Here is a 21,740-nt window from a genome sequence, read left to right on the forward strand (position 1 = left end):
GTGAGAGTCTGGTGGCAGTTCTTAACAATCCTTGGTGAGCTGCAGTTTAACTTTGAATTGTAGAGTGGGGAAAGAGCTCCCGTTTCCCATCTGATGAAGACTCAATTATATTTTTGGCATAGCATTTAGAGAATGATCAAAGAGTTACATTCAAAATTAATGATATCTAATTTAATCGATGAGATATCACAGGCACCTTAGTCTAATAATAAGTTTTGACCATGTAAATACTAATTTTTTCCTCCCTATGAACTAAAAGCAAGTTACGCAAACTTAATGAGCTGCTCTTGTAATATTCCCATCGGCTTGCTGTTTGGAGGCAAACTTTATATCTTTTGGTTTGGTGGGGTGGTTTTTAGTCACCAGCCCTTGAGGCATTTGTCTTTGCAGAACCAACCGCTGCTAAAATGAACTTGTGACAACGAGTGCTTTGTACTGCAGCCCTGGGAAGTGGTGCTGGGGGTTTCCTCAGCCGTTCCCTTACCTGGAGTCCTGGTCCAGTGGTAAACCTTCAGACAAACTGAGGTTTTCTAGTTTGTGTGTCTGGTTTTATACACACTCACTTCTTGTTGAAAAATTGACTCTGATCTGTGCAAACTACACTAACTGCTCACCAAAAGATGAAGTCCTTCCCGTAGCATCATTGCCCCTTTGTTTTTGTTGTGCGTTGTGGTTGAGACCTTACTCTGCCTCTCTTTTTTCACTCCTCTGTTCCAGACCTTTTATGATTTTTTTTTTTTGGTTTTTTCCATCATGTGGTCCCACAGTATAGCCCCAGATTTTCTAAAATCTCTAGATAATTATAGTTCCCAAGGAGATCTCTATGATGAAATACATTCTGGTAAAAATAGTTCACCTAGATTACCAATTTAAAATAGGTAGCACTAGTATTCAGGATTACCTTTTTCCCCCCTGTATATTTAAACAGTTAAAATGGTGAGATGAAGCCCAAGTTCACTTCCCCACATTGCATGGGATGGAAAATATGCAAGAGGTGGTAACTTGTGTAAGAGATGTCCTTGGCCAGCACACCATCTGCTTCATTGAACATATTTATGAAGAGCTCCCGGACTGCTTTAGCAATAAAATTAATTTGAATGCTGGCGTAAATCTAATGCTGTTATTGGTTAAGTCTCAAATGATCTATGGTTTATCAAACCCCATGGATTTATCTGCCCTGTTGTTAGTTCTAGCTCTATTTTTACTTCAGAAATCGTTCCGTACATACATCTGTACAGCTATGCTGATGTTTGTATTTATTTAAGAATATAAGAGCACTGGCCCATCTGCTCGCCCTGGTTGCAGTTCCTCCCAGCAGCTGAGTCGCACTGGCCACTCATAGGCTTTTGTTATTGGCACAAACTCTTACGCCAAATATTTAACAGTCCCCTCATCCCTCAGATTTTCCCTCGTCTTCAGCTGAAGCGAGGAGGAAGCCTCGCGTGGATTGCTGTGGCTGGAGGTGCAGGTCTGGGAAGGAGATACTGTTAGAACTGAAACCGTTAAGTGTAAAAAGGTGAATAACTCAGGCCTCCCCTTTTTTACTTCATGTTTACAAAAACATGCAAGATATGTATTTTAAAGCTTTCAGAGATAAAGTAATTACATTTTAATATTGGCTGTAAAAAAAATCTCTGCCCTAATGAAATAAGGCAAAGCATCTTAGTTACTATTCTGTGATTTATATCCCCTCTCGTGTGCAAGACAGTAGTGCAGTAAGTAAAGAAGGACCTGAGTAGTACATGTTATTGGGTCATTCAAAGCCAGAAAATCTAAGATAAGCAATGTTTTATAGAAATGTAACAATTTTTGATTTTTTTAAAAAGATAGTGAATGTATTAATGTTTTACAACATATTTATATATGCAGAATGGCACTGTTCTTAAAGTGCATCACCGCAGAGATCCCTCATCTTTAGACCTGTTCCCGACTTCAGTTTGCCCACTGCCTCTTATAATCAGATCCGTAGCAGTGGATATTTCTGTTACGGGCTGATAAAATGATTTTACATGCTCTTGTCTGGGACTTTTTCATGGTTAAAAGTGACATGAGTGCTTGGCTTTCTTGGAAAGCTGTATTTCATCCCCCTCATGACTCAAAGGAGGTGGTTCAGTAGTTCTGTTTTCTGGTTGTAGTTCTTAAACCAACCAAAAGCCCACAAAAACAAAACAAAACAAACCCTACCAGACATTAGACAATGTTTTCTTAGAAACTTTTCTTTGAAAAGTGTAAATTACTCTGCTAGGAAGCATAGCTTCCCATTTGTGATAGTCATAATGTGATGTGAATTGAATGAAATAAAGCTTTTTTCCCCCTTTAAACATAGCTTCTAAGTGTTAATGGTAGACTTACCAGAGATTGGAGTCTAATTATCTAATTATACTGTGATGAAGGTATGGTTGAGTTAGGAAGGTTTCTCAGGAGAAGGTTGTACAGGCTATTTACATAAAACCTCAGAGCGGACAGGGAAAATGAGACCAAAAGAATTTTTAGCTTTATGACGGCGTCTGACAGTGGTCAGGGGTAGATGCCTATGGGGAGCAGATCTGCCCTTCAGCTGAAAATGTTTGTGGTTTTGTCTTAAAGGTGGTGTTTTGGTGGCTGGGACAAATTACAGCAGATATTCTTAAAGAATCTGGGAAAAGCTTTGCCGTAACATCTTTTGGAACTTGTTTTATGCTACGATGCTTGAGCTAATTTATTTGTGTAAATTGCTTTAATACAGTTCTATCAACATGTATTATTTAAAATAGAAAGCTTGTTGCAGCAGGCGTTGACGGTGATGCAAATGTGAAGGATATGCCAAAAACCTTACTTAAATGCTAGCTAGAGACCTAAAATAAAGGAGAAAACCTGACCTGGCAGTGTATGGTAGGTTGTAGTTGAAAGGGAATGAAAAAAAAACTTCAGTTGAAGGGTGTTTAGATGTTCCATGCTTATGTAGGTGGTGGTAGTCACTGGTGACCTTGGAGGGAGCAGTCACATCTGGAGTTGTAGCGCGCTGTCCTTACAGATCTGCAGCTGGTAGGTGGTGACAGCTTACTCTGCGCCTTGCTTTTATGGGAAGTGAGGTGCGGCTGATAGATACGGTCGCAAACATCCAAACCAGTTTCCACCCTAGATTAACGGATCAACTTCTGCAGTTTGGAGCTTAGCTGGAGTCGAGAACTGATGTGAAGAGGTATTTGGGGACACTGAAGGATGTTACAGTGGTTAACGGTTCTGCGTTAAGCTCAAGCTGTTGCTGAGTCTCTTGGTCATTGGACTTGTGTGCTGTGTTCTTAGTGGCCAAACAGGGCACTTAACATTGTTGGTAGCAGAAGCAAAACCATAATTACCATGTCAGCAAGCTCCACAGTCAAGCGATTGTGTTCAGATTAGGTGAGGTTGTGTTACAGCCTCCTGGTTCCTCCAGGAATGCGTTGCTGTTTTCAAATCGGTTTTGCAAAATCCCACTTCTGGGATGAATGGCAGGTGCAGCTCTGAGCGGTGTTCCGCTGAGAATCAGCCCTGCCCTTCCTGTTGCCACTCTGAATAGCTAGAAGGTGTGATTTTTTTTTTTTTTTTGGAGTATATTGTGTCCTCCTCCTCCTTGTTTCTGACTATGGTAACAGATGGATCGGGTACTTTGTGTAGCTTTTATTGCTGGATTCCTCAAAAAAGATCTTTCCTAATGTTGCCATTATCGTGGCTTTATGTGCTGTTTCCTGTGATTTCGGAGCTCTTAATTTGAAGATACTTAACCATAGCTCACTGTTGTGATGTGTCAGAAATGAAATAATGGAAAGGCAGTTTGGGGGCGTATCTCTCGCCGTACTTTCCTGCTTCGGATGCTCGTACACTTCTTGCTTGCATGTCCTTGGAGAAGCTTAAAGCTTGGCCGGCCAGATCCCTGAGCAACCTGGTCTGAATAGACCTGCTTGGAGTGGGTGGCTGGGCTAGGTGACCTCCAGAGGTCCCTTCCGACCTAGACTATTCTGCTGTTCTGGGACATGCAACTCCTTCAGCTGCGACTTGTGAAAGGAAGCTCAGAACTGCATCCACATTACGTGTTGTGAAGTATTATCAGCTGAAATTTTATTTCAGGCACTAAAGTGCCGGGTAGTTTGATTCTGCTGTCCAAGCAGGTTTAAGAGCTTTTTGTCATATGAAGGTAAATGTTTCTCTTGTGAGAATACTTTAAATTTGGTTACAGTCTATGAATTGAAAGAAATGTTAAGTATCAAGACTTTGTGTCCTGTCTTAAAAGTTGTGTTCAGTCGCTCACAGTTCAGCTCTCCCTAGTCAGGTAAGCTTTTGCACCTTGACGACTCAGGATATTGCCAAAGCAAAGGCTGGTACCAACACAGTCTGCACAGGATTTTTGAGCCATCTGTTACGTGTCTGAAACTTGTGCAGTTGTCAGTGCTGGAAACAGGTAGTGTTCTGTTTCTGTGGAGTTGTTAGTTCCTTCTGGGCTTCTGTTGCCCTAATTAGTCAAATTGATATTTCATCAGGTCTGTCTATTTGTTTAACAGCTTAAAAATGAAGTCGTGTGAATCGAGTACTGTCCTCCAATGTGATATGCAGAGTTCAGATCTGGGTCCTGTTTTGATATTAACTGAGCTGAAAAATTCTGCTTCGTATTAAGCAGAGAAAAATCTTGCACTGGAACCTTTCAAATAGCCAACCAGGTGGCTGTCAGACTATCGACACGGTCTATGCGTGCCAATTCACAGCGCGAGCAGGACTAGCCGGAGCAGAGCCAGCAGGTTGAGGGAAGTGAGCTTGACGCTCAGTAGGCTGCATCCAGAAAACTGTGTCCAGTTTTGGGCTCCCCAATATATCACTGTCAAAGACTTTCTTAAACTGGAGCGAGCTTGCTTGGCCCTCCACCAGCCTGCCTGGGAGCTGAAGCTCGTGCCTTAGGAGTGGTTGGTTTGGCCTGAAGAAGTCTCAGGGCAGGGGGATGGACCTCCCAGCAGCTTGCCGGTACCTGTAAGGCGGTTATGGAGGAGATGGAGCCAGGCTTCTCGCAGTGGTGCGTGGCAGGAGGGCGAGCGACAGCCACCGAAATGGACACCTTGAATGAATTGAAGTGCCAACTGTTTGTGAACAGGCTGGTCCTGCCAGGAGTCCATAGCATCTATAGCAATGGATGAACTGTGCTGGCTTTTCTTTTTTTTGGGCCTTTTTTTTAGTGGGCAGAATGAATTTAACTAAAGGGAGACATCTCTCAGCTGTGAATCTAAGGAGAAGTTGTGTGCTAAACCCATCTCGTGCTCTTTAGTCAAATTATTGTTTAAGAGCTTTTACATATTTAATGAGAGTGAGATGAGAACTTTTGCAGGAAATCAGAATAAAAAGGGTATAAGCAAATTCCTTCTAATGATGACCTACGAATTTACTTTTCTTATGCACTTCTGACTTTAATAATTCAGGTAATACCCATATCTATGTGACAATTTAGTTAATATATGCAATATTTGTATTTTCACTCAAGTTCTTCTTAAACGTGTTTGCTTTCCCACTTTGATGGAATAATCTGTATTATAAATGAACAGATAAATCTATTTTTTCCTTGCACATCTATATAACATTTGCAAAGCTAATACTTGCAAATATTTTTGCTAATGTATTTGCAAAGCTACAGTTATGCTTTTTGTTTTATTCTGACAAAAACTGTACCAAAGCTACAGTGCTTCATGGGAATTTAGGAGGTTAAGTGAGTAAACAAACTAGATGAAGGCTTTTGTTTGTCTTTAGAAAATGAAACAGGAAGTTGTTTCATTAATACACTTTCAGAAGAGACAAGAATCTGCGTAAAGCTTTTAAAACTGGTCTTTCAGTTCATTTTACTGTACTTTCAACTGAGATCAAATAGGGAAAGTGATGGCAGTTAGACATACTCCATTAGCATCCCATGGTTTCTAGTCTCAGGTCAAGTTAGACATACAACCCACTGCTTTCCAGGAAGGGGCAGGAATGGCGGTGTTAACCCTGGTCCTTTCCTTCCCCCCTTTCCCTAGTCGGGAAGCGGAGATAACCATATACCCCCCGTTCCCCTTTAGGAAAAGCAGACGTCAAGAGTCGGGAGTTAAATTGAGGCATTGGGCTATTTTTCTTTTAGGTTTTCTTGGCTTATAAAGAGCTTGCTAACAGCTTAGCGGGAATCTGTCACGGAAAAATGTCAACTGGATAAAATAACATGAGTGCGAAGTTATAATAAAGAATTAGTGCAATTACTTTTTCATAGATCTGTTTTGAATACAAATATGATGTTAATAGTCTGCAGTTGCCTTCCTGAAGTACAGCTCTCTGATTTCACGTATTAAAAAAAGTAATCAACAAAAACCCAGTAATTTGCTCTACTCCTTGTATGTTCAGTGCCCTTGAAATAATTAAGTTGCAGTAAATAAGAATATGGGATTTAATTTTTTTTTTAGATTTCCGGATCATATTTGTGCATTTCAGGATAAAGATTTGCAAATATTTCTGTCATGCTTTGGCTCGGGGTATGAAGCAAGGTTAATTTATAATGGCAAAGCTTTTGAGGTAGCCGTACTGTTCCTGGGAGAGGTTGTTTAATGCACGAACGTAGTCCGGAGTCAGCGATGCAAAGCTGTAACTCAAGTTCGCTGTGGAACGGTTTTGTCGTAGATAGCTATTGCCTGTTGGGAAGGGAGTGCACGGCCAGCCCAAGCCTTATGCTGGTTTTCAAATTCAATGCCGTTCTCTAACCGGTGTTGATCTTGACCCAGCCAAATTGTATAAATGTTTCCAGGATCAATGTGCAGAACTCACAGTTGAAAGGGTGAAAAAAAAAAAAGTTTGAAACTTGTAAAACTGGTGTATTGTTGAGATGACACAAATGGAGAGTTTTATCTGCTGCTCAGAGTGAAAACCTGTAACTTGAAGGAGTTGTTAACCCAGTGATGTGTGTTTGAGTTAAGCTTAAACTGTTTTCCTGGTGGGCACCAGCCTGCAACATGGTTGAGCGTTGTTTCTTCACTTATTCTTGGCCACAGTTAAAATGTTGGTCATTTGGGACTAGTTGTCCTCTTTTTTTAATATCGGAGCTGATCTGGATATCTGGTGCAGTGGTACCACACAACCACATACATAACACATTGAGACACACTGGTTGTAATAGTAAAGCTGCTTTTTACTCTATTTTCTTTGCCGATTTAGTATTTTCGTTTCACGTGTGGCAAGCTCTCCTCACCTGTGGGATTTGTTGACGTGGGTCATGACTATGGGCCTCAAGCTGTGCGTGGGGGCACTTGGCTGTGGGTGCGTGTTACTGGGGTACGCAGTCCAGATACCTTTTGCCTCTCTTCTCCATTTGAAAGACAACTTGAAGAATGAACCTTGTGATTTAAATATTTTCCAAGATCTCAAAACTAGGCAAATTTCTAATCTTCTGTTTGTCTAGCGTAAAGTGCTTTGCTTATTTTTTCTGTAGTTCAGTTAGTGGTGAGCGTGTGGTGATTTTTTTCACTGTTGGTGGAGAAATGAATTTAACTCTACAGTAGCTTTTTTTTCAGTGACCATCAGATGCTCTACCCTACAGCGTTTGTCTACCTCAGTTATTACGATGCTAGCAGGGTCTTCAAACATGATCAGTCAACCCTCAACTTAAAAATAAACAGAGATGGATGAAGGGGTAAAAACAATGAGATCTTGGACTACGCAGAATTCGATGAATGCTTTGCCCAGTGTTCAATTAGCGTGGATGCTCCGATGCTGCACCGTGGTCAACAGAGAGGCTCTGTATCAGAGGCTTGTGTTTCACTAACTGGAACAAAGATGGGCATCTGCTAATGTTTTATGTTTAGCCTGTACAGTTTTTAGTTTGGCCTTCTCAAACAACAAACAGAGCAAACCCTTAATGCTCAGTAGCAAATCTAAACATATTGGTGATGCTACTGGTTATCTGTTATTTCCTCCAGTTCCCTGATAGGTTATTTATCTTGGTGGTGCCGTAGCTGGAATGGGCCGTGGTTTTCCATATCACCTGAGGGCGCGTGCAGCATCTCTGTCCTTTCCGTGGGACTGATGAGCCCTGGCTATATACCTTCCTGTTAAGAAAATCACTATTTTGAACTCTAGAGTTGGTCGGCTTGCTTTTACAAGGGTAGCATTGTTACTTAAATTTGTGAAGGGTCAGTTTTATTGCAACTTAATTTACCTATGTAATGAACTCTGCCACAAATGTTCAATTTTAGGGGGTAGAAAAACTAGTGTAAATATATTTTTAAAATGTGATTCTTAAAAACATTGCAGTATGTTTATAGTAGTGTTGATGTGCATCTTGTCCTTAATCTTTCTGCTGTTGTCATTTTTTTCCACTAGTATCCAAAAGATCAATAAAATCCTCATTTAAAAATTGCTAAGGTTATTTTATTTTTATATATTGTGGCTCAATAGTGTGATTGGACAGTGGTCGCTTTACTAGTGTAGGAAACCAGAGGAGCGAAACAGGCTGTGCAGTTAGCTTTCAGCATTACTCCCCTAAATTAGGGACCCTCAAACTGAATGCTGAAACTCGTATTCTTTTGCTCTCTCACTCCCCAGAGGTGTGTGGAGGTTCTGGCAGAGGTTGCTGGTAGTTACTTTTTCTCCAAGAGCTGTTGAGCTCAAGAACAAATCCCACTTCTGGCTGCGGAAGTCCCTTGGTTGCAAGTGGCGAGATGCTTGGAGGGTGAATTTTGGGGAAGTTTTGCTGTATGTTTATTCTGTTCTTAGGTGCTCCCCGGCATCTGCTCTCGACTACTGGGACGAGTCAGTTAAAAGGAGTCTTTTTGCTCTGATCTGATGCAGCTTGTTCTTCTGTTTCCAGGTCCTCTTTAGATAGTCCTTGCTTGATCTGACATTAAAGGTATTTGTTAAGAGTTTTTTTTCTTCTTTTATGAAGCATGACAGAGGTCTCTCTTTAGATAGACACTGAAAATGATGTTCAGCAACTTGCAGTTTGGTTCTTGCTTGCATCTTTTTTAACGTTCAACCCTTTTTTTCACTTTAAGCTTCCCATAAAAAGCAGGTTTCTTCTTTTCCTCCTCATACATAGTCACGTATGCCATTTCGACCGTTGCCTGTGATGGGAGCACCCCGACTCTTAACAGCGTTCTCCCTTGCCCTTCCGCGCTTCTCCTGCAAGCATCCTTTGTAATCTCCGTAATCACCCTGAAGCAGTGAATTGAATAGGTGGGCTGGAGGAAATCCACAGCACGCAGGGAGATCGTTCACTGAAGTGCAACTCCTGTCTTGCTTAAAGCGCATCTTTAAATGAATTTGCTATATCGAATATGTTCTGTCAGGTGCCCCATAACCTTGTTGGCATCTGAGAAATAGTAGTATTACTTTACCCTTCGTGTAGAGTTGTTGGATACCGTAGTGTGTTTACTACTGGGAAAATACTTAAGTAATTGGTTTCAGCAAATAATTCTCTTGTGCTATGTGGGGATTTTTGTCTGTATTTATGTTCTAAACCATTTTTGAAGTAGCAGTCTGGCATTGAAAAAAAAAAAAAAAAGACTGAGGCAAGGAATCTGCTCCCTGATTATCTGGGCTTGGTTTGCAAACCAACAGGGAGTCTCCGTAGGGAGCTAAACCGCTCGTCTAGCCCCGGTGAGGGTTTGGGCAAACTTGTTCCTCAAGTCTGAGCACCCGGGGCCCTGGGTGAGCATTGGGTGCTTTGATCGAAGCCCAAAACAGGGTGTAAGGAGGGTGGAAGAATCCTTTGCTAGATATTTAGCAAATATTTTAGTATTGTGTGCAATGTGTGTTTTCAGTCTTACAAATGGATTTTCTGGGTTTTAACCCTTTGAAAGACACTGTTTGTTTTTACTGTTGCACGTATCTGAAGAGGTACGTTATGTGCCTAACTGCCCAGAGGACTGGAACTCTAGGAAGGGAAATCCATTACTCGAGGAAAAAATGGAAATTCTTCTTCACCTGCTATAACAAATGCAGTATTGTCTGTAGCTAGTGTATGGTAGGTGTTTCTGTGGAAAAGTCAAAATACTATTGTTCACAATGATGAACAGAAATAATTTTTTTTTCCTTTTGTAGGTGTCTTTATAGTGCCCTCTAGTAATCTTTTGTAGAAATGCTAGACGTCTCTTTTCTCAGACCAGTTTGATAAAGTGATGAAAATGGTCACTGGAAGAATTAAATTAAAAAAAAAAAAAAAAAAATTGAACTCTGGTCCCCTGTAACTGAGGTGCTTTCCAAAGGACGCACTGCTCATATTAGAAGTAAGTAAAAATTGCTTGGCATTCTTTTCTTTTTTCCATACTTGATCAAGAAGAATATGAAAACTACAAGCACCATCTTTCTGAAGTCAGATTACTATAAAATCTGCGAGAGCTGACAACTGTAAATTGGGTAGTGCAGTAATGGGGTTTCAGCCAGGGCTGTGAAGTTACAAGCAAAGAAACTAATTTTATCATTTTGCTTGAAGTATGAGGAAGAAAATTGCAGGGGAATAAGAGCTGTATAAAGAATTCAAAAATGGGCTGGAATGGGCAAAAAAAAAAAATAAATCTGGCATACTGTTAATTTCACATGAAAGGTAATCACTTGGCCTTATTTTGACAGATGAGGAAAGAGAAGTTTGACATTGGATGAAGGTTTTGTTAGGGGTAGAGTTTTCGTAGTGCTTGCCACTCTGATGACAGCCATCACCCTGAAAGCATCTTAGCTCTGCTGTTAGATCATATATTGAACAACTAATCCCAAGAGGTTTTGATGAAGGAAACTTCTGTACCTGGAGTTTTAAGTCAAAAAGGCTTTACCTTATTATCATTCTGGCTTATTTCTGTCATTAATAGCAATAGAAAGGGGATATTATAGGCAAAAATGTTTTGTCCTTTGTATCAAGTAAAATGCGATATCATTTTTAAATCCCATACAAGCTTAAAGGGATGTATCAGAGATTAGCTATTTGAATGAAAACTCATAGTTTTTTTGAAATGAGAGAAATGGCTTTGGTGATTCCACAAAAAAAGGAAAAGGTGGATAAAATCCTTTAAGCTCTCCTTGTAAAATGGTTATGAAAAGAAATTTTGCAGTTAGGATATGCAGAGTAGTTCCTTTATTGGCTTAACTTGAATATATGGCGTTAGATGGTCCGAGGTGCTTTTCGTGTGATTATAGAAGCAAAATCTCTTCAAAAGGATGTTCCTTGCAGAAGGCGAGAGGTTTGTGGGACTCGGTTCCTAGAAGCGAGTTCTATAAAACCCAAGGGCTGTTTTTAAGCAGCTCAAAAGAAATCCAGATTTTTGGTCTTAGTGGTTATAAAGGATTCTTTTTCCTTGCACACCAGGAAGAATAAAAAGTCCAACAGAACTTGTTATGGAAGCGTGGCTGGTTGACATTTTTCTAGGCTTGAGTCTAGGTTTAAGGCAGATCAAGAAATCTTTGTCAGAAGGTAACGGTTTAACAGCGGAACTCTGGACCGGACAGGATTGTCTCCTCAGTGGGGATTTCTTTCTGGACAGGTCGCATCTTTTCTCCTTTGGTTTTCCAAGCTTAATGGATCTGTAGCCCCTTAGTAAGGGGCACAAGGGTTGTGACTCAGCACAGCAGCACTTGTTAGCTGCCTGGTTAAGGGAGACGTGGTCACGGAACTTTTGACAATTAAAAGCAGCAACACTGTAAATAGGAAAGTCACTTCCATGTGTTCAAAATTCAGGTAAAAATTTCTAACTCCCTAGAGGTGTTAGAAAGGCTGTGCAGCTAAACACCAGACATAAATGCATCTCCTAAGATGTTTGATATTTGAGATTACAATCTGTGTTTGGATTTTGCTGTTGATCATTATCTTGTTTTCCTTCCCATTATTTAATAATATATGAGGAGATGGTATCACTTAACAGAAAGAGTGGTTAGAGTAAATGCATGGATGCTTACTTTTCAGTGTTCTACTGCAGGCACACTGTACACTCGTTGGATACTCTTTTCTTATTCTATTTCTGCATATTTTTTTAATGGACTGGTTTTTTTAAATATAATTTTGTGCTTGAGGTCTGTCAGGAAGGGCAGTTAAGATAAGCCAACAATAATTTGTTAGCAACAAGTGAAAGGTAACTGAGAGTAGAAACAAAGCTGTAAAAGCATCGCTGCAAAATGTAGCTTGCTTTGCTTGAATTTGTTCTTCGTTTATTGACTGTGCTGTCTGAAAGGCAGGGATACTCCTGAGTTACCAAAGACAAAGTCTTGAAACATATGCTTTCTTTCTGTGTTACAGTAATTCCTGTGATGTTGAGTATCTTGACTTTCATGTTCTTGTTAGTACACAGTGCCAAAAACCTTCTCAACTCAGTAACATTAAACCATTAGAGAATAATATGCAAAAATACTTAGCTTTTTCACAACTTCATCTTTTTAGGTGGATGCCTTTTTGAAAAACACAGGGGCAAAAAGGCAGAGCGGAGTTCCGTATAACCAGAAGCTGCCATCTCCGTGTTGCTGACAGCCTGCACGTAGGCCTGTTGGCATTCAGCTAAGTGCTCTTCACAATGGACCATAAAGAATAATTTCTCTAAACTTACTATTGCATGGAGGAGAATGAGGGTACGGGTTTTCTGGTGCTATCCTAGGCTGTTAATATTCACTCAGTCTTGAGTCACTCAGCATTGTCGGCTTGGTCTGTATTGTAAGAAGGCACCTGCGCGCAGGATTGACAACTAAAGAGAAGAGAGGGACAAAAGCATCCGGCTTTATGCTGCTCTTTCAGGAGAATTTGCTTGAACAAGCAGATTTCTTCCTGTCTTTCTGCAGCACAGAATAAACCCTTTTTAGTAAAGTGGAAAGGGGCTCTACGCGGGTTGATTTCCCCGTTTCACAAGAAAAGGGTGGGTCTCCCTTATGGATCTCGGAACACAGCCCCTTCCCGTGCGGGCTGGGGCGGATCTGAGCCACCTTATTGTTCTTTGGGCATCGTCGCCAGCTGACAATGCCTGATGACGCTGGCGTGAAGATGAGTTACTCTTCTTGATGTATCTCTTTGTTATAGTGTATTAAATCATAAAAAGAGGAAATCTGCTTGTGCTGAAGGAGAAAGGAATCTACTAAGTCTGGGAAAGTCTAGATTTATACGTGGCATTACTTACTTTATAACGTTACATCACTTGCTCTCCTAGGTTCCACTGTCAGCCTACCACTGGAATTATGAAAGTACCAGCAGGATTTATATTGTACATCTGCAGGCGGGGATAGCTCTTAGACTTCTTCCTTTTCTTCGTGATACTTAAGTGCAATGTCATTTTTGTCTCATAATTTACAGATTGTAGAGTCTTTGCAAAGAAAGAAATGAAATGGCGTTTAGAGAATGAAGTTTAGAGAATTTGGCCTTGATTTTTCAGTACGAGTGAACTTGCAAAGCATCATGTATACATGATTGGGCTTAGGCTGGGCTTTAAAAAAAAGTCCTAAAGATCTTTAGCTGATGTATATTGCCATCATACGTAGTTTAATTTGGTCAGGTGGTCTATTTTCTATATTGCCTATAAGGGAAAAAATGCAATATTAAGCAGAAAAGATATCTTTGAACATTTGGTCTGCTGTGGTATATTGTAATATCACATATGAATGTTGCTTATTGTGTAGTGCAGAATGTTTCCAATGTTGTCAAGGGAAAAATAATTACCGACCTGCTAATATGCATGTAGCAATTTATCCATATAGATAATGCTCTCCTTAGCAATGAATATTTTAACAAAACCACGAAACAAGTTTGTTGTGAGCTCTTGCTGGCAGCTTGCAAAGAATAGTGTTTAACATCTTCAATTAAAATACGTTTGGCTAATTCCTGAAGACAGCTTTTTTAATGATCTAGGTTAGGAAGGGCATGACATACTGTTTTTAGGATTACAAGGGCCATTGGGAATGTTAATTAAATTCTGGTGAAAAGCCTTTTAAAAGTTCAATGCTGCAGCAAGAGAGCTTGGATCTTTTATCATTGACTTGCAATACATAAAAAGGGGCTTTATAATAGTTCCTGCCAGTCTGATTAGGATTTTGTCAAATGCTTCTATTTTAAACGTGGATTTTCAAGGGTGTTATATATGTACTCTTAAATCACTTTGGAGTCTCACTTAAAAGGACAAGTATCGTGCCCCTCAGTTGATGCATCTTTCTTCACCACGTGAAAGTAAGTAATCGTTCTTCATCAAAACCCTGTATGACTCCTTCCAATAACCGAATCCTTGTGTACTACTAATCTAAAGTCAGGTACTTCTGATGAAAGGTGTGTTTGGTTGCCTTCGCTTACTGCTCTGTTTGGAAAAAGTGGTTCTGAGATTATACCCGGGCTTCACATTTTCCTTCTGGATGGTTATTGCATTTTGTCCTTGTAAAATGGAATGCAGTTTCCTTCCAGTAGTTATGTGAAATCTGGTATTAGTCCTCTGTTTTGAATGCAGTTGACGGTTGTCATCAGGAGAACATCACTCCTGAATAGTTTGGTGGCAGGAGTGGATTAAAGCTGAATCTATAGCACTAGTAGTAGGGAAATCTTGTGACACATACTGCCACGCACCAGTTTGAGATGATTTATATGCACTAAGTAGAGCTAAGATCAGAGTGGGTTTGTCTGAAGTTATTTTCCTGAACGCCATAATTTCTGAAGAGCTCGTGTCAGGCAGTTGTTAAAGCACACATTTAAATGATTTAAGTTCGATATCAGAATGCTTGTCTCTTGCAGAAATTAACTGGATAACGAAGGGAAGCTTCTTCCCACTTGAGCAGCTGCTTTGCATGTACTATTCTAGGCATTTCCTCACCTGAAGCCTTGTTAAAGATGTACCACCACACAAAATGCGACGCAGCTAGCAGAACGTACAAAAATAAAAGCTGTCCTTCTGTAGGCATGGTAGCAGAAGGCGGAGAGAAGCCTTGGATTTCTTTTTTCCACTGAGATATACTGCCCTTTGAAAATGCAGCATTTGGAAAGAGTGATTGATGAGCTCTTTCTGCCTTACCTAGCTGCTTTCAGATTTCTTGTAGCTGGAGAGTGTTATATTAAAACTTCCTTCTTTTGAGTTTAAAAGCCTTTTTGTGGTCTTTGGGGAAGCATGCTATAAGGAGAAGTTCAGGCAGGTTCATCTTAACTTTGTGAACTCGGTGTCATACCTCAGATGTGCTTTCTTTGGTCCTTTTTCCGTGAGAAGAGTCACCTGCTTATGGTCCTTCGTCCTAATACCGCGAGGATGAAAGATCAGCTAGGTTTAGCAAAGGACAGGCTAAAAATATTTCATTGTTAAACATTTTCAGATCAGTTGAGTGTGATGGACTTGCCTGAAACAATTTCAGAACTGCTGGTTATTTTTGAGAATTTGAGGAGAGATGAGGTACAAGGAGGACTAAAAAAACCGAAAATACTTTAAATGGGAGGAGAGAAGGAGTGAGGGATGTATAACAGTAGTCAGCTTAGCTTCAATTCCTGGAAAATCTGAGGTGTAAGTGAACAAATGTGGGGGTTTTTCTAATTTCTTCTGAAGATAATGCGGTTAGGAGAGTTAATTGGTATGGAATTGTCAAGGAAATCTTTTCAGACCATCCTAATTTCCTTAGTTTAAAAAGTTTCATAGAAGAAAAAAAGAAATAATGAAACAACATTTTCTCTTATTCTTTCCTTAACAGCTGCCGTCCCATTACACTGTTGTAAGGAAATAGGGAAACGTGGTCTTAACTGACACACCATGGCTATGAAAAGAGATGGATAAGTGATGAGAGAAGAAGTAATGATGATGATATTGAGGGCTGCTTTGTGTGGGATTCTGAGTAAACTTCTATTAGATGTGTTTTGCTCACAGCTTGGATGACGGAGTAAGCTATATTTGTTAAATTTTCACACGACTTAAAGCTGCAAGAGAGAGGACACGGTTAGAGTTCAAAATTGGTAAACTCTTTTGGTAGGAGGAAAGATTTGGAGGAGCCAAGTGAAAGTTAATACAGTTAGGCAGGAGTAATCAGCTAGTCAAACATTAAATGGAAAAGAACCAACCTCACGGCAGTTTCCGAGAAGGGGATCTAGGGATTACGGTAGCGAAGGGATTACAGATCGATGTAGTCGGTAGCGTTACGCTTCTGCGCTAAACCCTAATGTCTCTGTGTTGTGAGGGATGAAGAAAGGAGCTAGAGAGCCTCCAAAACACATGAAATGACGCTGTACCTGCACTTAACATTGATCTTGTCTCGGCTGGAGCACTCCAGTGTGTTTTGGGCGCAGTGCTTCAGGAAGAACACGGAGAGGATTCAGAGTTAATTATCAGAGCGCTACTATCTACCTAGTACTAGGTTTTCTACCTAGTACTAAACTAGAAATGCTAAGCCTAAAAAAAGGCTGGAGAAGGATTTAAGCCCTCAGATATGTAGAAGAATCTTGAGAAGGATGAACAGCCTGTTCTCCATGCCCACAGTGGCAATAAGAGATGTGTTTCAATCACAGCGATACTGCTCGATAGTCCTAATAGTAGTGTGTGAAGTGCTGAACTGAACACCTGTAGAAACTGCTGGATCTCTATCACTGGTCTTCAAGAGGAGATTGGGGGGGGTGGTGGAATAAATATCTGCTGGGAATGAGCAAAATTCAACTGTTTCTGAGCAGGAAGATAGTTTCTTGGGTCAATATTAACAGAGATGAAGCCACTGATGCGTACACACCTATGTACGTACGCACCTCCCCAAAGATAAGTACGTGGAAAGAGGGAGGACTCCCTCTGTAAAATACACCGGTTCTGTCCTAAATATTGCGGTGTCATTTAACTTGAATGATCAATAGGTTGGCATGGAAGAAATGGCTTGTTGACAGAAATAGAAGTTTATTAAGGTCTTGTACAAAGCATTTTCATGCTGAATCGAGGCTTAAATGACGTACGAACTCAAGCGGCTGGAGCGTGGATGCAGCCCACCAGCACTTCTCCAGAGTACCTCTAGCTCTAAAATGGCAAAACCTTCCTGAGCTAGAAAGGTCTTTAATTCTAGTTTAACTTCCTTCAAGATGGGATGTTGTTCTTTACCAACCCTTTTATTTTTTTTTATCCATTGCTTTCTGTGCAGGAGCATGGCAGTACCCTTGAAGTTGAAGCAGACTGCACAGTGTCTTCACAGGGTGCTTGGCTGAGAATCTGCTTCCCGTTCTTCCCGAAAGTCTCTAACCCTTTCTGTGCTGATGTTTCTTCTTGACGTGCTCTCTCTTGACATCCTCTGCTCTATACTCTGCGATGATACTTCCTTGGGCACCTTGCTACTTCCAGGATAAGAACAATTTTATTGATGGGATAAGATGATCTGCATCAAAGCCAGATGAGGCAAACAAGAAGCCAATCTCCCCCTTTCAGGGATTTCCTAGGTTTTATTTGAGAAGTCAGAAAGAAAGGGCAGAGAAAAAACAAAACTCAAGAGTGTTTGTAATGCTTCTGGTAGAGGTCTGGACCTATATTGGTACAACTTACAGAAACTAGTAAACAAGGCAGGGGAAAGGTTGATAGCTTGGGTAGAATGCTTTCTTTTGGAAAACTCAGGGACAATAAAGCTGAATCTTTAATTTTAGAAAAGACCTTTTAGGTTTCTGGGGTGATGTAAGAAGTTATACTAACAGGTTTAAATATTTTAATGTTGTTCATGACTCTCGTTTCTTTTCTGCCATTTGGTATATTAGAGCTGAAACTCAGGAGAATCAAGTACATCTGCGCATAGGTGTGGTTATACAAACAGAAATAACATAAGCAGCACCTAAAAATTTTGTAATTTGTTCTTGTTTTTGTTTGGGGGAGGGGGGAGGTGCTTGTCTATTTTTTAAATTTTTTTTTTTTCCCTCAGGAAAGACAAGGATTTAGCTACAAACATAACAGGTCTCCAGTCTTGTCTGAGACTTACTGTCGCTAGGGAAACTTCAGTTTTTCTATACTTTTTTTTTCTTATTTCATCTTTGAATTCTTGAAGGTAGAAGACTATTTGAATGCTATAACCTACAAAAGTGTAATTTATCTGTTGTTTCTTTCGCATCACTCCGTCTGCCTTATCTTCAAGTTTCTGTGAATTCTGAGTAGCAAAGACAATAGGCTTTGTGCAGGACGGCTGGAGTCCCTCTCCGGGGGGAAGCTGTAGTGTGTCTTTGGAGATGAGAGACTTTCTGTGCAATTCTGTGATAGAGGGAATCGTATCAATTTGTTAATTAAGGCTATTTTAGAAGATAAATCCGATTTTTAAAAAAAACCCAAACAAAACCCCGAGTGATTGGAGAGGCTAAAATGCTTATAGGACAGACTTTCTTTACAAGTAAAGGTCTCCAAGTTTGTACTGCTCAGAACACAGGCTTCGTAATTATTCTGTGACTTAATGAAACAAATCTGGTTATTAAATGCAAATGTCTCTTCAAGGTGGTCTTTAACCTACTTCAGCATTTCATTATTGGCCTTACTGTGAAAGATTAAATAGTTTTGAGATGAGTGTTGTTATGACCCTTTCTGAAGAGTTTAATGTGTGTGGTAGAAACTTATATTAACGTATTTGTGAATTATTACATTTCAACCCTTTTCTAACCATGCCTTTCACAAGCGTTATGGATTGCCTTCACGTTCTTAGGAGAGATTCTTGAAAAAACCTTCTTACTGTATCGTGTACTGCTTACGTGATCTGAGAGTAGGTTTGCTACGCCGATGTCAGACTGAAATAATGTAGTATCTGCCTGTGCAGTACAATGGAGGACAGGTCTGTCTTCGCTGCTTTATTATATTGTTTGAATAGTCATCTTAGAGACTGTAGTAACTGGAGGCAACACTCACTCCTCCCAAGTTCAAGAATTTTTGGTTTTGATTTTTTTTTTCCCCTCCCTGTTAAGAACTAGGTACAGGCTTTAAAGACCAACTGTTTGTCCCCATGTTTGCTCTGGAGCACAGGCTAACAGATTGCTTAATGACAAACCACTTGAATTGGTTTTAAAAGAAAAAAAAAATGGTACCAGTGAAATCTCCTTTCCAGCCTGTGACCTCAAAAAGTTGTTATTAAAATTTTTAGACAAGGGGAGTCCGAGTCTGTGACTGCATGCTGAGGGTACGTTAGGAGACACGGTGCTTGTAAAATACGCTTTATTCATTAGGATTGTCATTCAGCTGTTGCGTCTATGGAAAATAGCTATTTCCTAGGCCTTGCAAAAAGACCTTGTAAGTTTGCGTGTTTTTCAGCCAGCATTTTTAAGTGTTTCCTTTTGCAGCTTGCTTTATCTGAAGATAGGAGGGATTGTTGCAGCTCTGGGTTGAAGTGACTCGCTATTAACCTTTTAGGCTGTGCACTGTTGGGTGTTTTGTTTTGCTGGCAGACGACTGTTGGTATTTCAATTTATATTGCCATGATGTTTTGTACGTGTATCCCACTCCCAGTCCCCAAGCGGAGCAAGGTGGAGTTTGTCAGAGCCTTGATGTTATTTCTAAGCTTGGCTTTAAAAACAAAGACCCCGTTTTCTCTCAACCCAACATTATGCTGATTTGGAAAACTATTCTTCCCTGAAAGAATTTTTCTTCCTTCGGTTTTCTATGGATGATTAAGTTAAATCAAAGCGATATTGACACACAATCTTTCTGCTTGACCAAATACACCAGAAATGCAGTAATTAAAATTCACTTCTTAATGGAAAGTAGATGTTAATTATAGAAGTCTTTTGGGAATACTTAAAATGGAAAAGTAATCATGTTTATCCTGAACTAGAATAGAAGTGAAAAAATGTTTTATGGCACTTGCGTGATGAGTTAAGCTCAGAATTGGCGACTCTTTTTCTCTTGAGGGACGAATTGTTAGTACTGTTTCTTAATCTTTGTTAAACAAAACAAATTACTGCACTGCTGTGGTATGGCAGCCGTACCACAAAAGGCCAAAAAGAGAGTCCGAAGAGTACGTGCCGTTTGTTACAAATGTGGTACTCGAGCACGTGTATTAATTTGCATAAGTTTGAGGCAGACTTCTGTCTGCAGTGATTGCTCAGGGCTCTTAACCACGCTGGTTCCACTATAAGCAGACGAATACGTTCTTGGGATGAAAACTTCTTTGAATTTGGTGTAAATAGTCGAAGCAGAAAATACTGTCACGTAGACCAAGCTGTTTCTAATACATTCAAGGAGACAATATTGCGAGTAATGATAGCCCTTGGGCTCATTACAGTATTTTGAAATGAGGATGCATTTTATTTTAAAAAAATGTAGAAGGCTAACCCAGCAACCGTGTGATGTGATTTGTCTTTTACAGGATCCCTCGTGAGAACCTTCACTCCTTTTTATTTTCTGGTGGAGCCAATGGACATTCTGTCAGTTCGCGGAGCGTCTGTCATAATGAACTGTTCAGCTTATTGTGAAACTTCTCCAAAAATTGAATGGAAAAAAGACGGGACTTTTCTAAACTTGGTGTCAGATGACCGTCGGCAGTTGCTACCAGATGGATCTTTATTAATAAACGGTGTGGTGCATTCCAAGCATAATAAACCTGATGAAGGATATTACCAGTGTGTGGCAACTGTGGAAAGCCTGGGGACCATTGTCAGCAGAACAGCAAAGCTCACAGTAGCAGGTAAGTCTCTCTCTTATTTTTTTTTTTTAAGTGTAGCTAATAGCATGATAATGTAGATGTGTATTCTGCCCTTGCAAAAAGAGGAAGATGCTTTCCAAGAAAGGAAGAGATAGTTTCATCACTTATCAGTGAAACTGGGACTGTATCTCTCTTTTTACTAGCTGAAAGTTGTCATGTATTATGTTCATCTAAGCAGCTTAATGTGTGGGTATTTTTCAGGAAAACTGAAATGAATGGATTAAAACAGTGTCAGGTGTGTTTAATCACAGTGAAGATGTACCACAGCTTAGAAGGGGAAAAAAGAGTAGGGTTCTACTTTATTTATGTATCCTTTAAAATAAGTTTCTCTGGCTGCCTATATGTTGAGATTTATCTGCTCTCTGTCATGAAACGTTTGGGAAGCTCCCAAAAGCTGGCGATGTGTACAATCCCTAAAGAACTGAAAGAGTGACGGAGAAAACAGGAGTGCTGGGATTTTGTATTCCTCTTGAGTATCAGGTATGAACAAGGAGGTTTGAAAAATAACAAACAATAAAAGGCTTAAAACTTTCTTGACAGACATTAAGAAGCCCAAGTCATAATGCGATTTGGTAAGAGCTTTTATTTAGGGGGTAGGAAGCAGTAAGTAGGTGAAGTTTGCAGGTAAAAAACCAGAATCTGACCGGGGAAGATGATCTGTTTTCAGAATGTCATTTGCTTCTATCTCAGGGATCAGGAGTGTCAGACTGTAAGTGTTTTGTGAACTGTATAGCTGGAAGAGGCTTATAATTATGTTGTAGGAGTGAGACTTCAAAAACCAACAAAAAAGGTAAACTAAGGCAATGTAACTAGGAAAGAAGCCTGTGAAGCAATTTTCTTTTGTTGCTCTAATGATGTTTGCCAGCCTTTTTCAAACAGTTTTTTTTCTTTGCTTAATAAATGTCTCGAGGTAATGAATTCTTTCTGACTAGTGCTACAGCATCTCCCAGAGCTGCTGCTTACTGTCATTTCCATTCTGATGTTGTTTCGATTAAGTTAGCTTGTAGCGTTGTTGTGAAACATCAGAAATGTCAGAAATTTAAAAAAAAAAATAAAATCAGGGTTTTATACCTTAAAGGAGTGACTTTCAGAGTCTCTCAATGAGAAATAGATTTCTAAGCTTGTTGGCAATGAGGACAATAAAAGCTGTTCTCACACACTTATCTCAGGCAATTACC

At 40.0% G+C, this 21,740-nt stretch overlaps 1 protein-coding gene across 10 annotated transcripts in view; it reads left to right on the top strand.

Moving 5' to 3' along the window:
* NEO1 (neogenin 1) overlaps positions 1-21,740 on the top strand; it is a 203,405-nt gene that overhangs the window by 43,196 nt on the left and 138,469 nt on the right. For all 10 annotated transcript variants that reach the window (XM_054836189.1, XM_054836196.1, XM_054836199.1 and 7 more), the window contains exon 2: positions 20,227-20,544. In XM_054836189.1, the coding sequence (XP_054692164.1) occupies positions 20,227-20,544 (318 nt within the window). The remainder of the gene's footprint in view (positions 1-20,226; positions 20,545-21,740) is intronic.

This window comes from Grus americana, chromosome 10 (genome assembly GCF_028858705.1).
Source record: "Grus americana isolate bGruAme1 chromosome 10, bGruAme1.mat, whole genome shotgun sequence".
NCBI classification, from domain to species: domain Eukaryota; kingdom Metazoa; phylum Chordata; class Aves; order Gruiformes; family Gruidae; genus Grus; species Grus americana.